The sequence below is a fragment of the Pteronotus mesoamericanus genome, unplaced genomic scaffold, assembly GCF_021234165.1.
Source record: "Pteronotus mesoamericanus isolate MK-2021 breed Mesoamerican mustached bat unplaced genomic scaffold, CSHL_Meso_final contig_94, whole genome shotgun sequence".
Lineage (NCBI taxonomy): Eukaryota > Metazoa > Chordata > Mammalia > Chiroptera > Mormoopidae > Pteronotus > Pteronotus mesoamericanus.
Window position 1 is genome coordinate 5269592 of NW_026555285.1, and position 21560 is coordinate 5291151.

The following is a 21560-nucleotide window of genomic DNA, read 5'->3' on the forward strand; positions in this document are numbered from 1 at the left end:
CACAGGGTCCTAGAATGTCTGCAAACCCACCCACTCTGGAATCAGCACCAGGGCAGCAACTAGAAGGGCGCCAGACACTTATGGGTAGCAGAAGAAGCGAATGGAAATAGGGTGAGAGCCAAGCAAGTGGCACTGCTCCCTCTCTAACCCCTCCCCCACATACAGCGCGACAAAGTGGAAAAGTGGGCTGCCCCACCATGGTGAATATCTAAGCCTCCACCCCTTATGATAGGTGCACCAAGCACAGGAATTAAAGCAGCTCTACTTAATACACAGAAACACAGGGAGGCTGACACAAATGAACAGACAGGGAGATAGGGCCCAAGTGAAGGAACAGATCAAAACTGCAGAAAAAGAAGTAAGTCACACAGAGATAGCCTATCTACCAAGATGCAAAGTTTAAGGCACTGGTGGTCAGGAGGTTCAGAGAAATGATGGAGTACGGCTACAAAATAAAGGAAGAAGTTGAAATAAAGAAGTGAAATAAAGGAAGGCTATACAAAGTGAAATAAAGAAAAACATACAGTCAGTCAACAGTGAAGGAAGGAAGCTGGGATTCAAATCAACAATATGGACCAAAACGAAGAAATAAACAGTCAACCAGAACACAAAGAAGAAACAAGAAGAAGCTTAAGAACCTCTGGGATAACTTTAAGTGTACCCATATCTGACTCATGGGGTACCAGAAGGAGAAGAGGAAGACCAAGAAATTGAAAGCTTATTTGTAATAATAATGAAAGAAAACCTCACCAATCTGGAGAAGGAAATAGACATGAAAGTTCAGGAAGCTCAGAGAATCCTAAACAAGTTGGACCCAAAGACGTCCTCACCAAGACACATCATAATTAAAATGCCAAAGGTTAAAGGCAAAGAGAGAATCTTAAAAGCAGCAAGAGAAAAGCAGAGAGTGACCTACAAAGGAATTCTCTTAAGACTATCAGCTGATTTCTCAAAAGAAAACCTGCAGGCAAGAAGGGACTGGCAAGAAGTATTCAAAGAGATGGAAAACAAGGACCTACATCCAAGATTACTCTATTCAGCAAAGCTATCATTCAGAATTGAAGGGCAGAATAAAGAGCTTCCTAAACAAGAAAAAAAACTAAAGGAGATCATCACCACCAAACCATTATTACATGAAATGGTAAAGATACTTATTTAAGAAAAACACCAAAACTATGAACAATAAAATAACAATACATACATATCTATCAACAACTGAATCTAAAAAACAAACTAAGCAAACAAGAAGAACAGAGATGGAATTATGGATATGGAGAGTGTTTTGATGGTTGATGGATGGGAGAGGGGTGTGGGAGATTAGGTGAAGAGTTGAGGGAATTAAGAAGTACAAATAGAGAGGAGCCTTGGAGCCGCGGGCAGTGGATTCGACTCTCACACATCCCAACGGGTGAGAATTGCGGTGGAGGCTCGAGAGGGTGGGCTCGGTGCGCACGGGCACTGGCACCGGCACCAGAGGGACATTGAAACGGCCAGTTAGCGTCCCCCCGAGAAGAACGGGGTCTGAATCATAAACAGGAACCGCTAAACTACAGCAGCTAAAGCCGAGAAAATACAGACAAAACGCAACCCCAAAAAGCTTAGGGGTGCTCTCTGCCAGAGACAGGTGGCTGGGGATGCAAAAAGACATTTAAAGGGCAAACGCAAAAGTTGCAGTGGCAGCCACCCTCCTGGATCGCTGGGTAGAGGCGGCAGCAGGGTGGGCTGGTGTCTGGGAAAAGACTGGTGAGGAAAACTTTGTGAAGAGAACTGACACGGCGGCCGGTGGAGCCCTGGTGATAACGCACTTCCCACTCTGCATCTCCCATCCCGCTCAGGCATAAGGGAATCAATTAACCTGCCTTTTGTGCGCTCCGCACACAGCTTGTACGCGTGTGAGCTACGGGGCTGAGTGCAGACTGGCTGGGAGAGCCCTGAGGAGAGACTGGAGACGGAGGCATTGGGGAAAGAACGGGAGGAGGAACCGGGGAGTCCCGACTCCCTCCCCGTTCGGTAGTCTCCATTGTGGGCTGAAAAGGCGCGACCCCAAAGAGGCAGAAGCGGGGCGCGCATGAACCAGACTGCCTGCGATTGAAACGCAGTCCGCACAGGGGTTGGATCCCTGGCCGAAGGGGTCACAGAACTGCCCAGAGGACCCTGAGGGGAGACTAAAAACGGAGGCATTGGGGAAAGAACGGGAGGAGGAACGGGGGAGTCCTGACTCCTTCACCTTGCCGTAGTCTCCATTGCGCGGGAAGAGGCCACACCCCCAAAGAGACAAAAGCTGAAAAGCAAACATAGACACCCCCAAAACACCCAGAGCAGGCGCGCACACTTGCGCCGAGTGACCGGCGAGGGTTGGCAAGCGTGTGTGTGACCCACGCGGGCTGGCGAACGCTTGCACCTGCCGGCAAGGCCTCACACAGACTGGCACCCATACGGCCTGCGAGGGAGTGCACAGAGGGGCAAGGGCAGGCGTAAATTGACCTACCCGCCGCGATTGCGGAGCGGCCCACAAAATAAGTAGAGCTGCCCAGAGTCCCTGGAGGAGAGACCAGAAACAGGATTAACCGGAGAGTCCTAGAGCTGATTTCCTCCCATTTCCGTAGTCCCCATTTGGCGAGGGCAAGCAACGCACCCAAAGAGCCAAAAGCGGGGAAAACACACAACAGATGACCCTAAACTGACCAGTGCCGCGAAGCTCGCGTGCCAGGGAGGCCAGATGAGCACGGGAGGTCGCGAATAAGCCCCCTGGACTGGGGCAAGCACATGCGAGCCCAGGCAGGTGGGGGACCCTGCCACGCTGGGAACGCGCTCAAGGAGCCCGCGTGAGAGTGAAGAGAGATCCCAAAAAATAGCTCAGCCCTGACTGAAGGGGTCACAGAGCTGCTCCAAGCAGGAGTCAGACACAGGCATTAGACTCCTGAAAGACTCAAACAAACAACCCAAGGCTGTATAGGGTCAACAACTGACATCATCAGAGGCAAGACCAGAAAGAAAAGTACAGGACAAAAATACTTAACAGACTCTCACAAAAATGGGAAGAAAAAGAAGTTCCCCTCAAATGAGTGGAAAAGGGGACTCCCCACAGAGAGAGCTAAATGAAATAGAGGCAGGGGAATTATCAGATATGGAATTCAAAACAATGGTTCTAAGGAAGCTCAATGAGCTCAGCCAGCTCAAAGAGAACTATGAGAAACTGCAGAGAAACTATCAGGATCTTACAGCAAACTATATCAGCCTGGAAAAGGACATAGAAACTATCAAGAAGACACAAGAGGATATGAAGAATACCATTTCTGAATTGAAGAACACAGTAGAAGGAATCCAAAGCAAGCTGGATGAAGCTGAGGATCGAATCAGTGAGATGGAGGATAAGGTAGAAAGAAGCTCCCAGAAAGAGCAAGAAATGGAAAAACGACTCAAAAAGAATGAAGAAGCATTTAGGGAAATGCAGGACAACCTGAAACGCAATAATATCCGTATAATAGGGATACCAGAAGGAGAAGAAGAGGAGCAAGGAATAGAGAACCTCCTTAAAAAAGTAATGATGGAAAATTTCCCTAATTTGAGGAGAGAAAGGCTCTCATGGATCCAGGAGGCACAGAGGACCCCACTCAAGAGGGACCCAAGGAGGTCCACTCCAAGACACATCATCATTAAAATGGCAAATGTCAAAGACAAAGAGAGAATCCTCAAGGCAGCAAGGGAGAAGGAGAAAGTAACATACAAGGGGGCCCCGATACGCCTAGGAGCTGACTTCTCAACAGAAACACTACAAGCCAGAAGGGAATGGCAACAAATATTCCAAGCCATGAAAAGCAAGGGCCTACAGCCAAGGCTGCTCTACCCAGCTAGGCTCTCCATTAAAATAGAAGGAGAAATACGGAGTTTCCCAGACAAAAGAAAGCTAAAAGAATACATCTCTACCAAACCAGCACTCCAAGATATGCTAAGGGGACTGGTTTAAGCAGATGAAGGAAAAGAATGAGACAGAGAGGAACACAAGTACAAAGAGAAAAGATGAGTAAGTTTCTATCAGTAATATCTCTCAATGTGAATGGACTAAATGCCCCAATCAAAAGACACAGGGTAGCTGAATGGATAAGAAAACATGACCCACACATATGCTGCCTACAAGAGACCCACCTCAGAGCAAAAGACCTACACAGATTGAAAGTAAAGGGATGGAAAATAATATTCCAAGCAAATGGACATGAGAAAAAGGCTGGCGTTGCCATACTTGTATCAGACAAAGTCGATTTCAAAGCAAAGGCCATAAAGAGAGACCCAGAGGGGCACTTTATCATACTTAAAGGAAGAATCTATCAAGAAGACATCAACATTGTAAACTTATATGCTCCCAATATAGGAGCCCCCAAGTTTATAAGGAAATTGTTGGATGACTTCAAAAAAGATATAGACAGCAACACACTGATAGTAGGGGATTTCAACACCCCACTGTCAAAAATGGACAGATCTTCCAAACAAAACATTAATAAACATATCGTGGCGCTGAATGACACACTGAATCAAAGAGACTTAACTGACATATATAGAACCTTACATCCCAAAGAAGAAAAATACACATTCTTTTCAAATGCTCATGGCAGTTTTTCAAAGATAGACCACATGATAGGACACAAAGCAAGCCTCAGCAAATTCAGGAAAATTGAAATAATACCAAACTTTTTCTCAGACCACAAGGCCTTGAACTCGAAGTCAACCTCAAAGAGAAACTTCAAAAACTTGCAAACTCATGGAGACTGAACAGTACACTATTAAACAATGAATCGGTCAATAATGAGATAAGAGAATAAATCAAAAAATTTCTGGAAACAAATGAAAATGAACAGACAACTGTCCAAAACCTATGGGACACAGCAAAGGCGGTCCTGAGAGGGAAGTTCATAGCAATACAGGCTTACCTTAAAAAGACAGAAACATTTCAAATAAAAGACCTAACACTACAACTTCAAGAACTGGAGAAACAACAACAAATAAATCCCAGAGCAACTAGAAGGAAGGAAATAGTCAAGATTAGAGCAGAACTGAAGGACATAGAGACAAAAAGAACAATTCAGAGGATCAACCAATCCAGAAGCTGGTTCTTTGAAAAGATAAATAAAATTGACAAGCCATTAAGCAGAATCATCAAGATAAAAAGGGAGAGGACCCAAATTAATAATATCAGAAATGAAAGAGGAGAAATAACAACTGATACCACAGAAATACAAATGATCATCAGAAACTATTATGAACAATTATATGCCAAGAAATTTGAAAATCTTGATGAAATGGACAAATTTTTAGAAAAGTATAATCTTCCAACACTGAAGGAGGAAGAAACAGAAAGCTTGAACAGACCGATAACAGCTGGGGAAATTGAAGCAGTAATCAAGAAACTCCCAGCACACAAAAGCCCAGGGCCAGACGGTTTCCCAGGAGAATTTTACAAAACATTTAAGGAAGAGCTAACCCCTGTCCTTCTCAGACTATTCCAAAAAATCCAAGAGGAGGGAAGACTCCCAGACTCCTTCTATGAGGCCAGCATCACCCTGATCCCAAAACCAGATAAAGACCCTACAAAGAAAGAAAACTACAGGCCAATTGCGCTGATGAACATAGATGCTAAAATCCTCAACAAAATATTGGCACACCGCATCCAGCAATACATTCAAAAGATTATCCACCACGATCAAGTGGGATTCATCCGAGGGATGCAGGGATGGTTCGATATACGCAAATCAGTAAACGTGATACAGCACATCAATAAAAGACAAGACAAAAACCACATGATCATCTCAATAGATGCAGAAAAAGCATTTGACAAGGTTCAGCACCCATTTATGATCAAAACACTCAGCACAATGGGAATAAATGGGGCATTCCTCAACGTAATCAAGGCCATATATGAAAAACCTACAGCTAATATCATACTCAACGGGCAAAAACTGAAAGCTTTCCCACTAAGATCGGGAACACGACAAGGATGTCCGCTCTCACCGCTTCTTTTCAACATCGTATTGGAAGTCCTAGCCACAGCGGTCAGACAATAGAAAGAGATAAAAGGCATCCAAATAGGAAAGGAGGAAGTAAAACTATCATTGTTTGCAGATGACATGATAGTGTAGAGAACCCTGTAGACTCTACCAAAAAACTCCTCAACCTAATAAGTGAATTTGGCAAAACAGCAGGATACAAAGTCAACATTCAGAAATCAAAGGCGTTTTTGTACACCAGCAATGCAATAGAAGAAGAAATCAAAAAAATATACCATTCGATATAGCACGAAAAAAGATAAAGTACCTAGGGATAAATTTAACCAAAGACACAAAAGACCTGTATGCAGAAAACTATACAACATTGAAAAAAGAAATTAAGGGAGACACAAATAAATGGAAGCATATACCGTGCTCATGGATTGGAAGAATTAATATCCTCAAAATGTCCATACTACCCAAAGCAATTTATAGATTCAACGCAATCCCTATTAAGATACCAATGACATATTTCACAGAAATAGAACAGACATTTCAAAAATTTATATGGAACCATAAATGACCCCGAATAGCCGCAGCAATTTTGAGAAAGAAACACAAAGTAGGAGGGATCACAATACCGGACATCAAACTCTACTACAAAGCCACCATACTGAAAACAATCTGGTACTGGCACAAGAACAGACCCATAGACCAGTGGAACAGAATAGAAAGCCCAGAAATAAGCCCAGGTCTCTATGGACATCTAATATTTGACAAAGGGGGCAGAAGCATAAAATGGAGCAATAACAGCCTCTTCAACAAATGGTGTTGGGAGAGCTGGACGGCTACATGCAAAAAATTGAAATTGGATCATCAGCTGACACCATACACAAAAATAAACTCAAGATGGATAAAAGACTTAAATATAAATCGCAACACCATCAAAGTCCTCGAGGAGAACATTGGCAGGAAACTCTCAGATATCCCATGCAGCAATTTTTTCACTGATATGTCTCCTAAAGCAAGGGACATAAAGGAAAGAATAAACAAGTGGGACCTCATCAAAATAAGAAGCTTCTGCACGGCAAAAGAAAACATCAGCAAAATGAAAAGGGAGCCAACTGTATGGGAAAATATATTTGCTAATCATACATCAGACAGAGGTCTGATCTCCAAGATATATAAAGAACTCACTCGACTCTACTCCCAGAAGACACACGATCCAATCAAAAAATGGGCAAAGGACCTGGGCAGATGCTTTTCCAAGGAGGAGATACAGAGGGCCCAGAGGCATTTGAAAGGATGCTCAGCATCACTAGCCATCAGAGAAATGCAGATCAAAACCACCATGAGGTACCACCTCACACCGGTCAGAATGGCCATCATAAACAGATCCACAAACAACAGGTGCTGGCGAGGCTGTGGAGAAAAGGGAACCCTAGTCCACTGTTGGTGGGAATGCAGACTGGTGCAGCCACTATGGAAAGCAGTGTGGAATTTCCTCAGAAAGCTGAAAATGGAACTGCCTTTTGATCCAGCGATTCCCCTGCTGGGACTATACCCTGAGAACACCAAAACGCCAATACAAAAGAACCTATGCACCCCAGTGTTCATAGCAGCACAATTTACAATAGCCAAGTCTTGGAAGCAACCTAAATGCCCATTAGTAGATGATTGGATCAAAAAATTATGGTACATATACACAATGGAGTACTACGCAGCAGAAAGAAAAAAAGAAGTACTAAACTTTGCAACAGCATGGATGGAACTGGAGAGCATGATGCTAAGCGAAATAAGCCAGGGGGCGAAAGACAAATACCATATGATCTCACCTATAAGCAGGACCTAACCAACAATACAAAGATGCAAGGCAAATAAGACCAGCAACACTGAAAGGAAAAGAGACCAACAGAGACAAGGGGGAAGGGGGGGGGGTAGGGAAAGGGAAGGGAAGGGGAAAGTCAAGGAACATATAGCAAGGACTCATGGACAAAACCAAAGGGGAAGAGCTGAGGGAGGGTAGGTGGGAGAGGGCAAGGGAAAGAGGTGGGGGGGAGGCAGAGACAAATGTATTTAAAAAGTAAATAAAAAAAGAAATAAGTAAGACCATGGGGGGGGGCGGGGAATGTTATACACATAAAGGAGATAGATAAATGGATACGTATAGATAGATATAAACATATATAACATTTCTACTAGATATATTTTTTCACTGTATTTTGTGTCTGGGGGAAAACTACAAATCATTTCATAAACCAACAAAAATGTTTTGAATGAATGAATTAATCTGCCTTGATTGCTCCATTTTACAAATGACAGACTGATGGTCTAGCGAAGTTAAATGGCATTCATTCTTTCATCTATGTGTATATTTACTGAACAAATAATTTTTGAGCACCTATTATGTGCTGAGCCCTGAGTTACAAACTGTGAATTTGAGGGTAAACATTAACCCATGAGGTACCTAATCTATGGAACTTAACGTCTAGTGGAAGAAGACAGATATTAATTACACAAATAAATTACAACTGTGGCTAGAAGAAAATGATATGGTCAGGTAGATCAAGGAAAGTCCCCAAGGTGAAGTCATAAAAATAGTAGTTTAGAAAGTCCCTTTTTTCCCTGGCTTTCCAAAAGTGAGGCCTTAGAGCTCTGTGTAAAGAATATGAAGTTTATTATCAGACAGTCTGGGTCTGAATTCTATGTCTACTGCTCACCAGCTATGGGATTTAGAACAAATTATGTAGCCTTCCTTAGGCTTATTTTCCTCCTCTGGAACATGGGAATAATAAAACCCCTACTTCTCCGATTTATTATAAGAGTTAAGTGAGATGTTTTGTTAAGAGTAACTGTTCAATAAAATATAGCTATTCTTAAAAACAAAAAACAAAAAACAAAAAACAAAAAAAAAAGAAGTACAAATAGGTAGTCACAGAATAGCCATGGGGATGTGAAGTACAGTATAGGAAATGGAGTAGCTAAAGATATGCATCGCCATGGACATGAACGATGGTGTGTGGATTGCCTGAGGCAGTGGGGCATGTTGGGTGGAGGGGCAAAGGCAAAAAAATTGGGACAAGTGTAATAGGATAATCAATAAAATATAATTTAAAAATAAAAATTTCCAGCCCTGACTAGTGTGGCTCAGTGGCTTGGGTACTGTACCACAGACTAAAAGGTTGCTGGTTCAGTTCCTGGTCAGGGCACATGCCTAGGTTGTGGTCCCGTCCCCAGGTGGAGGTGTGTAAGAAGCAACCAATTAATGTTTCTCTCCCTGTCTTTCTTTCTCCCTTCCCTTCACTCTATAAATAAATACAATCTTTAAAAAAGAACAACAAAAACTTCCATTTGCAGGGAAAATGAAGAAAACTGACAAGATATGTAAACAGAGAAGAAATGATAAAAATTTAGGAGGGGGGAGAGAAAACAGCATTTATTTATTAAGTACTACATTTGGAATGAGCTTCAAATACTTAAAAAATATCTATTTTTACTGTAGATTAGGAGCTAAATGAACTAAGATAAAGCTTTAATTCCATTCTCTTGTGCCTGGTTTAGGTTAATTCTTAACAGAGAAATAAGAAAGCAGCTGGCCTGAGGGATTACTTTTTTCCCCCTCATTCAAAATGGATTCCTAGTGTTAAAAAAACATTTTCCTTGTCTGTCTGCAGGTGGGGGTGTGTGTGTGTGTGTGTGTCTGTCTGTCTCTCTCTGAATATAGAAGAGGCATTGTGGTACGAGATCCTCCTAGACTGAAGTCAGGACAACTGGGTTCAAACTACTAGACTACTGTTTTCTGGCTCTATAATTTAGAGAGGTTACCTTTGCCTTTAAGATCCCGAGTCAAGCCCTGGCTGGTGTGGCTCAGTGGACTGAGCACCGGCCTGTGGACCTAAAAATTGCTGGTTTGATTCCCGGTCAGGGCAAATGCCTGGGTTGCAGGCCAGATCCCCAGTTGTGGGAGTTCAAGAGGCTGCTAATTGATGTTTCTCTCACACATCAGTGTTTCTCTCCCTTCTCTTTCTCCCTCCTTTCCCCTCTCTCTAAAAATAAAAATAAATAAAATCTTAAAAAAAAAAAAGAAAAGGATCTTGAGACAAATATATATATGTGAGGAATTAGGATTATGGGGTATCTGGCCTGAACAGCTTGTGGAATGGTGGTGTCACTTTAAATAGAGAAGTCTGGGTGAAGCTTTGAAGGGGTGCAGAAATCAAGATTTGTGTTTTCAATACACTAAACTTGAGATTACAATAAAATGATTAATACCAATTAGGTGCTGACTCTGTACCAGGGAGTGGGCCCTGGTTGGCACAGTACTCCTACCCCATCCTCTTGGTTCAAGTATACCACCCCTACCACATCAATAAGAACTTCCCTGGAGTTTTTATTGGAATAATCAGGACAGATAATTTTCTTTTTGCTTAGAGGTTGCTTGTTATGAAGTGCTTTAGGGGGTCAATTTGGCTACTACATGGGAAGATCCTGTCTAGGAATAAAAACAATGCACAAGAAACACAGAATGATGTGGAGAGATGGGAAGAGACAGTTCTAACAATATTAGTATCAGGATCTAGTCATATTTAAAGCTAGATGCATTCCTGGACTTCTTAGCTACTGAAGCCAATAAATTCTATTTTTGTTTAAGCTAGTTCGAGTTGAGTTTCTATCCATTGCAACTAAGAGTCCCAACTAATTTACGTATCTAGAATAGCATATACTTATAAATAAAGTTTTATTTTTTCACAGGAGAAACTCTTAATATTCAAATATTCTAGTCATTTTATCCTAAAAAATCCCATTATCTTCCTGATTTGTTTAAATTACTCTTACTTAAGCCTCTACTCTGGCTTGTCTGAAGACAAATTCTAAGGATTAGGTTTAACATTACCATATAGCTGCATTGCTTTACTAAAAACCTACTTAGTGTAAATAAGCAACAGCCTGTTGAGCATTATCTATTAGTGGGGAACTTGACATATGGGCATCATGCTGCCTCAAAATTAAAGCCATACAAATCTTTACCTAGTTTTTCCTGTGGATTTGAACTTACTTTAATAAGAGCATGCAAACTGTTTGATAACATTCTGAATTTTTAAAAAATCCACTCAAATGACATGAGTGGAGACTGCTGATTTAAAGAGTATTATCAATTAAAGATAAGTTTCCTAAATCTTGACCTGAAATTAAATGGATGTAGCACAAGGAAATTAACTGATTTAGCTATCATAAGAGTTGATTTTAGATGACACTTTTAATAGAAACACTGGTAAATGGGTTCTGTGCTAGAAACGAGCGTGTTAGTGCTCAAAGGGTCTTGGCAGTTTAATGTTTCAAAGGGAGAAATTAGATAAAGTCTCTAATGGTTTGTATTTTGAAGGAAATGGTACATATGTTTCTATTTTAAAGATATAATAAAATATAAAGACAGACTAAACATAACACATTTACAGTGATACATGAAAAATTGCCAGGGGACAAAATAATAGAATTCCTCTGATACTTCACTTTAAAAAAGGAGGGAAGAGAGCCAAAATTTAAACTGTTTAAAACAATAAAAACAATACTTTAAATGGTTACTGACCACATTTCTGACTTTACATCAGTTACCAGAGCTTGCCCATTTGAATTGGCTTATTTGCCCATAACTCTTTGATTGCTTATGGAAGGCACATAATGCTGAATGAGAAAAAAAAGATTGGCCCTGAGGACAGTCTCTCTTTATTAATAGTTTTGCTTGCAGAAGTGAAGGTTTTGAGGAAGGAGATAGACGGAAGAAACTGGACAAACAAGAAAATACTTAAAATTCACTCAGAATATGTCAAAAAGGATATTCTAAAGCTGATAGTAACCTAAGAACACAGCAGTAGTATTAATGAGGACTGTTAAGCGTTACACTTCATGGTTAGAAACTTATCAAAAGTTGCACTGGAGCCCATATGGAAAATGAGAGAATGTCAATAAATGAAGATACTAAAGAAGTGATTAACATGAATAAGATTTCTTTCCTTTTACATGGGGCTCAAAAATGTGTTTAATAATAATACTAAAAGTAAACATTTGTAAAATATTTTGCAGTTAACAATGCATCTTTCATAAACATTAATTACAGGGATGCTATAACTAGGTATTATTTTAAACATATTTACGTATTTTAATTTCATAATATTATAAACATTTAATTTGAACTATTGGTAAACTTTATATTAAGTATGTCATATGTTAAATAATTTAAATGTTAAATAAATAATCTATTATATAGTAAATGTATTTAAGTATCCTGTCCAGGGCTATTTGGCTAAATGATAGGTCTGGGACTTAAACGGAAGATACTGCAACTCCAAATCCAATGGTCTTTCCATCAAACCAAGAAACCCCTTTCCTGGATAACTGATCTTCATGCTACACTGGGTTCTTTTGCTCTCTTGTTGTTGCTCAGACTGAAGTCAAATTAGTAAGTGTATACAGAGACCATTAGAACAGACTCACTTGTGTCCTGTGAACCTTTGAAAGGGAACAGTTTACTACATGGTGATGAGTTGGGCTTTGGACATTTTCTTTCTAGGTCAATCAACAGGGTTTGCCAACTCAGTTTAAATGTGAAAGGGAAGTGGAGAAAAGATGAAATAGGAGAGAGAATCATAAATAAACTACTCCCTTAATTTTGCAAATGGAAGTGACTTCCCCACTGAGGGTAACGGCAAGGCTGGAACCCACACTGACCACCGCTTCCTGTTTCCCCCCTGAGCAAGGGTGAATGTAGCCGTGGCATTCTACACTTCCTTAAACCTGGCTCTTGGTCCTCCACCCCTGACATAAATGATGTGAGACTTGTCAAAGTCCATCTGAGGAAAACATGGTGGCCCTGGATACTGAGGATACGACTCCTTCCTCTTTTACTAAATTAATTCATCTAATACAACATTTATAAAATTTCTACTCTGTGTTGTAGAGTGTATGAATATTTAGGGATATGAATATAAAATCCTGCCTTCAAGAACCATATTATGCTTGTTGAGGCAATTCAGTCTCTAAATAATAAAACTATTATAAGATAATTTAGTTTCTGGATCAGTGGTTCAAAAGCTTTTTGAGGGTCCTAAGCCCTCAGTGAGAATCTGATATAAATATGGATCTGCTCCCCAGAAAAATCCATACATTTTCAAACATATTAAAGAGATTATTGGATCCTCTACAGTCCATTAATTACAGGAAGCTTTATTATGAGAGATTCACTGAGTACCAACACATAAAAATTATCGGAAGAACCTAAATTGAGAGAATTACTAGTTGTCCCTTTTCTTTGATGCAAGATGAATAAACTTTTAAAACATGCTATCCATGTTAAGGCAAAGAAACTCTTTCCCTTCTGAATGTCCTTCTTTAAATGTCTATTTCACACACATATATTTTTGTGTGTTATTCTGTAAGAATGTATCATTTGCATTCACAGTTTCTGGACTGACCTTTTCATATTTATATAAAACACATGGATAAACTTCATTAAAAGCAGAAGAAACACAGCTTAGCTAATTAATTACTCTATTTCAATTTTTTTTTCTAGCTTGGAATGCCATTTCTAAGGCTTTGATGCCAAAGGGAATAAAGTCATTAAGATGAGTTGATAATACTGCAGCATGGGCACTTTCTTGTTGTCCATTAAAAAAAACTAGGTCTTCTGGAATTTAAATTATTTTCTTAAAGAAAAAGTAGAAGGTTGAAGGACAATAGTAGAGAAATCTTTGCAGAAGTGGGAAACTGAACAATCAATACTAAAGTTTCATGGATCATTTCCTATAACTGAATAAATCTAAAAAAAAAAATGTATCAAGCCCTTTAATAAGTATTAATTTGGTTATGTTAAAAAGTTTTTAAAAACTGGTTATCTTGTTACATATCCTGAAGCAAATAAATAGGACAAGTTAGAATAATATATTCCTTGAGTATACTGGCAAAGCGGACAAATGATAAAAGGACAGAAAATAAAAGGTTTTCCTAAAAAAACTTGGAAGTAAATACTGTTATAATTCAATTTGATACTTTGCTAACATTAGGTGTAAGTAAGATAAACAGAAGGAAATGTCAAAGGCTGGAGAAAGGATTTGGATTCCTTGTTACCAGTGTTTTAAATGGATTAGAAATACAAGTTATTAGCAAGTAGGCACAAAAGTCTGGAGAAGTAGTATGAATGATTATTTATAGAAATAATTCATTTATTAAAACATCAATTTTTTAAATTGTTTATTAAAAATGGAGAACAGGACAACCTAACAACAATCTCAACAAGCATCGTGAGGTAATACTGCTAGTTTAAAAGGACCTAATATTAGTGCTAGTAGATTCTGATTTTTTAAAAAAGGTTCTGATTTTTAAGAAATTCTTTCTGTCATAAGACAGAAATAAACTCTCTCATTGTGACAGACCAGTGTGACTCTCATTGAAGTGTGATTCTTCTAAGACTTATTTTCCAATTAACAAAAGGAGTTGAGTTTTTTTTGGAGGGAGCTAAGAGAAAAAAAGACAGACTAGAAATGATACAAACAGTGATTTCAGGCTTAATGTTAAGGATCAGTCAGAAATAGGATAAATCTACCTTTTCTTCATATGGAACTACTAATATTAAATATACTTGAACATTAAAATAATGAAGCTGATGTCATTAAAAAAAGCTGAATTAAGACATCTTTACTGAATGCTGAAATAAAACCTGACACTAACATAGGTGCATGTGGACTTCACATGACACACTTCTCTTCAGTAATGCATTCTTAATGAAACAGGACACAGTTAAAGGGTTAATGTGAGCATATACATACCACAGGCTGTTTTGTGATGTCCACCAAGTCCTTGAGGTTGTAATACTGATGTTTCTCAAAAGCCGAAAATAGCATGTCTAAAACGTATTGCTTATCAGCTCGAGCTCTTTTTCCATCTTCTTTCTTTTTCCTTTCATATTCAATCTATGTGCAAAAAGCAAAAGAAATAAAAGCATCATTTCAACATCCTCACTCTGAAACATGTTCATTTTCTTTTTAGCCATCCAAATAACTACTAGATTTTAAGCTGCAAGGTAGCAGGTTAAAGAGCAGTGGTTCAGAACCTGGGGTCCTCATTGCTCCCACGGCTCCTCAGATCTTTAAGCCTCTACGAAGTATTAGGTCTGGATTAATGCCGATCTATAAACCATTTTCTTTATTTCCTAAATTTAGCTTTATGTAATGTGTCCATTTCTCCCCACAAAAGGCTTTCTTTTCCAAAATTCTATCAATTCAATGTGGCTACTGGTTAACCCATACTGATCAGAAAGTCTAATTTTAAGTTTTTTTTTGTTTTTGATTACCCAACACACAATAAGTTTATCTAACAAATGTAGTTTTTGGTAGGTGACATTTTTCAAAATTCAGGGTTTTAGGGGCAGGCAGATGGTTAAGAGTCTGGCAGACCATAGAACAGACTCTCTAAGAAGTGACAAGTTCGGGAAACACTGGTTAAAAGCCAAGAACATGGGCATTGACAGGAGGCTGTTTCTCACCCCAACTCTGTGTGACTTCCCTGAACGTGTTTCTTCTCTTATGAAATGAAGTAAGCAAGGGCACTAGGGGAATGTATAAATTTACTTCTAGTGTTACCATCCAGGGACTTGTTCATTTGTAAAAAAAAATAAATCCTTTAATTGAAAACACACAAACTTTCAGTTGATGAAGCTTTTACTTTTCTTAGAAACATTTCATTTTGGTACGGCATCAGGAACTTATTAGAAGAAATATATATCATGACAGCATGGATGGAACTGGAGAGCATTATGCTAAGTGAAATAAGCCAGGTGGTGAACCAAATGCCGTATGATCTCACCTATAATAGGAACCTAATCAACAAAACAGATGAGCAAAACAGAACCAGAGGCATGGAAATAAGGGACAAATTGACAGGGACCAGAGGGGAGGAGGGTGGGGCATAAAGGAGGAAAGAAGGGGAAGGGCCTAGCTAAAGAACAAGTACAAATGACCCATGGACATGGACAGCAGAGTGGGAATTGACTGTGGGAGTGGGGTGTGGGTAGGGTAGGGTAGGGGAGAGCAATGGGGGAAATCTGTACACCTGTAATAGAACAACAATAAAAAAATAAAAAATAAAAATGCAAAATGTTAAAAAAAACAAACAAACAACTTCAGCAGCCTGCCTGGTAAATAAACCACCAGCAGGTGACAGCTGCCAGGGAACAATCGCCTATGCATCAACTGGAATAACTATAATCTAGGGGCTACCTTCAAAACATACAATAAATTATTGCATAAATTCCAGCCTCAAAGAGTTAAACTTACTCTATTTTAACAATAGAAATTTGTTATAAAAAATAAGTTTCTACTGATGTCAAGATTAAACATTTATCTTATTCTTTTTAAAATTTTATTTAATTTATTATTTTTTTCTCACCTGAGGATATGTTTATTGATTTTAGAGAGAGGAAATGGGGGGGAGAGAATCACTGATCAGTTGCCTCTTGTATGCATCCTAATCAGGGATCGAACCGCAACTTTTTGGTGTGCAGGACAGTGCTCCAACCAACCGAGCCACTCAGTCAGGGCTATCTTCTTCTTAATCAGAAACTTTTAAGTTAGCGGCAAGAGGTAACTTTGACAACAAAGAATATCTGTCTTTCAATGAAATAAAATCAGAAACTAGACAAGGAAAAAGGTCTAACAATCGTCTTAATTTTTTCTGATATGCAGACCTTGGGAGTAAAACTCAAAATTTATTAATTCTAGGGGGTAGTAGGATGAGCCTGATGGTATTTAAAGATACAAACTTGCAACAAGCAGTAAATAAGCCACAGAGATCTAGTGCCCAGTGTAATGAATATAGACAATATTGTATTATAATTATGGAATGTGTATAAAAAAACACATTGTATACCTTAAATTTACACAATGTTGTGTGTCAAATTTATTCAATTTAAAAAGTAGCCCTGACTGCTGTGGCTCAGAGGATTGATTGCTAGCCTGCGAACCAAACGGTTGCTGGTTCAGTTCCCAGTCAGGGCATAAGCTGGGGTTGTTGGCCAGGTCTCCAGAAGGGGGAGAATGAGAGGCAACCACACATCGATGTTCCGCTCCCTCTCTGTCTCCTTCCCTTCCCCTCTCTCTCTAAAAATAAATAAATAAAATCTTTAAAAAAATCTGTTTATTTATTTATTCTCCTCACCTGAGAACATTTTTTTCATTGCTTTTAGACAGATAGGAAAAAGAGAGAGAATTATCAATGTGAGAGAGAAGCATCGACTGGTTGCTTCCCGTCTGTTCCTGGACCTGGGATGGAACCTGCAACCTAGGTATTTGTCCTGATTAGGAATCTAACTTGCAATCTTCTGATTACTGGATGATCCTCCAATCAACCGAGCCACATTAGCCAGGGCTCCATTCATCTCTTTAAAATATTAAGCACAGGCTCTGGGCTTTGCATTGCACCAACAGGGCAAATAAGAAAGCCTCTTGCAAAACATATCCTGTTTTTAGGGCTCATGTATTAAATGTTTACAGAGGACCTTGAGCACTAAAAATGTGGTAACAGATCATGGAACTACACAGGACAAGATCATGATGATGGAAAAAAATGCACATGCATGACACATACTGTATTGCGGGGGAGGAATGAAATCCACCCAGTCTCAACATTTTCTAGGAAGGACATGAAAGAAAACAACTATGAGCAGCTAAAAAAATTTATTAGAGAAGAGCAGAAGGACTAGAAGAGCTAGAAGCAAGACTAGGGAGGGGAGATATCAAAGAAACCCATGACCAAGGAGAAATACTAAGTCTTCCCAGTGTGGGGAAGGTAGAGAAAGAGATGAAAAAAAATGCATTTAAGGACAAAGGCTGTAGTACAGAGTCTATCCCAAATCAGCAAGAAGGGAGACTGCAAGAGGGCAAAGACCAAAAGGGATGGACTCAAACAAAGTCCATTCAAGAATTTTCTTTCTCTAGGATAGAACTAAGAGAATGACTGTACGATGGAAAAAGAAAGCATGACAGGCAGGACAGAACACATAAATTAAAGGCAGAAGGCTCTTTGGATTAAAAAATAAATAATCATAGAATGCCTTAAGGGATTACTGACCACTGACTAAAATATATTTTCCCTGGTTACAACTGTACTTAGTTCACACCCTGAAATCCCCTTCCACTGCTGCATTGCACTTGAAGAGGTTTATGTTTTGTATTGTGATGGACAGTCTTGAAAGGGGGCCTACTTTTTAAAAAAAGTAGAAACAAGTCTGGACTAGGGGATAAAGCTGTGATAACCCTTATTCTGGTCAAGTGTGGGGTAAGAAAAACTTAACTTGGGATATAGAAAAGAGAGGGAGAAAGAATCAGACTAAGGACGGGTGGGGAAAGCCTATCCCTTTCCCAGAGTGGGATGGGGGATTTCATTTAGCCAAAGGCCACTGGTTCCCAAGAAAAACAATACAGAGGGAGTGGGGACCTAGCCAAAGACCAGTGTTAGCTTTTGTATTCTCTGAATGGAGGCACAGTTGCAAGATATTGTTTGTCCTCCCTCCCCAGCTTTAATTTACGCTGAAAGAACACAGAAAAAGTTAAATTCAGGAAACAGAAAAGAGAAATGATGATGGTATATTCAGCTTCCACCCTTAGAAGTCTCTCTCTTGTGTAAAATCACTGGAGAAGCTGGGAAGACTAATAGAAAAAAAATGTTTTTTAAAAAAACAACCCTGCTGATAAGGCAAGATGGCCCATTTCAGAAAGGGCGCACACTCTAGTGGACAGCAGAGAACAAAGATAAGAATTTAAAATTCATTAGAAAGGCCCTGGAAGGTGTGGCTCAGTTGGTTGGGCCACATCCTGCAGACCAAAAGGTTGCAGGTTCTATTCCAGTCAGGGCTCATGTCTGCAGGTTTGTTGTGGTCAGGGGATGCATGAAAGGTCACCAGTTGATGTTTTTCTCTCATATCAATGTTTCTCTCCCTTTCTTTCTCTCTCCCTTCCCCTCTCTCTATAATCAATAAGCATGTCCTTGAGTGAGGATTTAAAAAATGTTAAAACAAGTTAAGAAAAAACATTAAAACCAAAACTGAAAAGATAAGATTAAGGGTGAGATTAAATTATGATTAGCAAAGTTAATTAGTGAGAAAATTACCAAATTCTACCAAGATCTTTTTTTTTAAATCTTGGTTTACATGCTTCAATCTCAAAAATACTGCATTAACCTTGGTGATTTCCTACTTTAAATTAGAAAAAAACAGCTCAATAGCTAGGGACAGTGCAACCTAATTTTACTTTGACCAGTGAACATAAAACACTTAAAAATATAATCTGAGAACCTAGACACAGAAAATAACACCAGTGACAAACATGGAAATATTCGTCACTAGAGAAATTTAAGTACTAGAAATTTAACCTTACACTTATTTAAAAACAAAATGTAAAGTGGAACATCTCTTCAATGCCTTCAGGGCGTGCACTAGGAAATAACGTATGAGTGTTTTAAAACAAAAATTTTGGCCCTGACTAGTGTGGCTCAGTTGGTTGGGCATTGTCCCACTAAGTGAAAGGTCACCAGTTTGATTCCCAAGATCAGGGCACAAGCCTGGGTTGCAAGTAAATATCCTGGTCAGGCACATGTGAGAGGCAATGGATCGATCGGTTTCGCTGTCACATCAGTCTTTCTCTCTTCTTTCTCCCTTCCCCTCTTTCTAAAAATAAATAAAATCTTTAAAAAACCCCAAAATTTAACTACAGCATTAGTTAAATCTTTTTTGATAATTTCTAAGACAGGCTCATAATCCAATTTCTGCTCTGTGGCATCAGGTAGTTCTAATGTTAATATGTAATTATAGAAGGGATTTTGATGATTTCCGTGGTCATTAAATTACTAATACTTTTATACTCAGGACAAAACTGATGTTCCTGAGGTAACTTTTCATTTTAAAACTGTAGAAATGATAATCCTAATATTGTACGTATAACTCTGTAAAACAAATAAAATTCTATACATAAACTGCAAGTGATATGAACTAGTCTATTTAGAAGACTATAGTTTTTTAAAAAAATCATGTTTATTCTATTACAGTTGTTTCAATTTTTACCCCTTTACCCCCCTCCACCCATCCCATCCCCACCCCCCTCGCCCACAGTCAATTCCCACTCTGTTGTCCATGTCCAAGGGTCATTCATACATGTTCTTTGCTTGGTCCCTTCTCCTTCTTTCCACCATTGTCCTCCTTCCCCATCCCCTCTGTTCACTTGGAGTCTGCTCCATGTTTCCATGCCTGTGGTTTATTTTGTTTGTTAGTTTATTTTGTTTAATAGATTCCACTTGTAGGTAAGATCATATGGTATTTGTCTTTCACCAACTGGCTTATTTCACTTAGCATAATATTTTCCAGTAGAAGACTACAGTTTTGAGATAATGTTATTTCTTCTCTTTTTAGCTCTTTTCCCTTTGGGCATTTTGTTTTGCACTGGTGCACTGGAACACTGGTGTTATAAGAAAACGATACTCAGTCCTGGCAGGTGTGGCTCAGTGGACAGAGCGCCAGCCTGTGGAGCAAAAGGCTGCCAGTTCAATTCCCAGTAAGGGCACCTGCATGGGCTGCAGGCCAGGTCCCCAGTTGTGGATGTGCAAGAGGGAGCAGATCAATGTATCTCTTGTGCACTGATGTTTCTCTCCCTCCTTTTCCCTCTCCCCTCTTAAAAATACATAAAATACTAAAAAAAAAAAAAAAAAAAAAAAGATATCAAAGAAGTCAGGTATCAAACTTGTTAGCAGCCACCACAAGATATTAATTAGTAGGATAGTTACTGGATTAGGAATAGCTTTTATATTATGTGAATTTTCATTACTGAGATTATATCTATCCTCAATGACCACAGTTAACTGATAACCAGCTGTACAGAAATAAATGTCAATTTAGAAAGAAATCTAAATGTAGTCTCCAGTTACAAATTTTTACAATCCAAGAAATCCATCATACACAATTTTACTTTCACAATAGAAAATAAATTATTCATGACTAAAATGCAAACAAATATTTAAAATCCATTGTAGATGTGGTATAAAGATGCTCAACTGCCGTTACTGAAACCTTAATCACTAAAATTATAAATGTCATTCACTGCCAATTAAAATACTGTAACACAGATGTCTGTAAATTCTAGATTGCTGTTTGCAGAAATACTTTGATTGTTTTGTCAAGGCTGTCTTTGTGGAGACTTAACTTTTGAAGTAAGACAACCTTGATTATTATGATCTGCATTTTAAATCATTATGAAAGATCCTCGCCCCCAGTGCTTCTATTTCTACTTAGTTGTGTCAAAATTGATTCTTTCAAGTCAGTCAATCCTTTGTGTGCAAATTCAAATGGACAAAAGCATGTAGTATACTGATACTATATAGTTCAATAGGCAAATATTGCTGAAAGGCCTCTATGATATAGTCCTGCAGGCATCTATTTTAATCAGCAAAATTCCTAGTTTATACATATAAATAAATAACAATAATAAACCTCCTATCACCCCTCCCCCCACAATAACTTTAGTTCTGAAGACTAACATCATTGGTTAC

General features: G+C 39.0%; 1 protein-coding gene across 2 annotated transcripts in view; it reads right to left on the reverse strand.

The window, feature by feature from the left end:
- GTF2F2 (general transcription factor IIF subunit 2) overlaps positions 1–21560 on the reverse strand; it is a 177095-nt gene that overhangs the window by 15726 nt on the left and 139809 nt on the right. For both annotated transcript variants that reach the window (XM_054586357.1, XM_054586356.1), the window contains one exon: positions 14798–14941. In XM_054586357.1, the coding sequence (XP_054442332.1) occupies positions 14798–14941 (144 nt within the window). The remainder of the gene's footprint in view (positions 1–14797; positions 14942–21560) is intronic.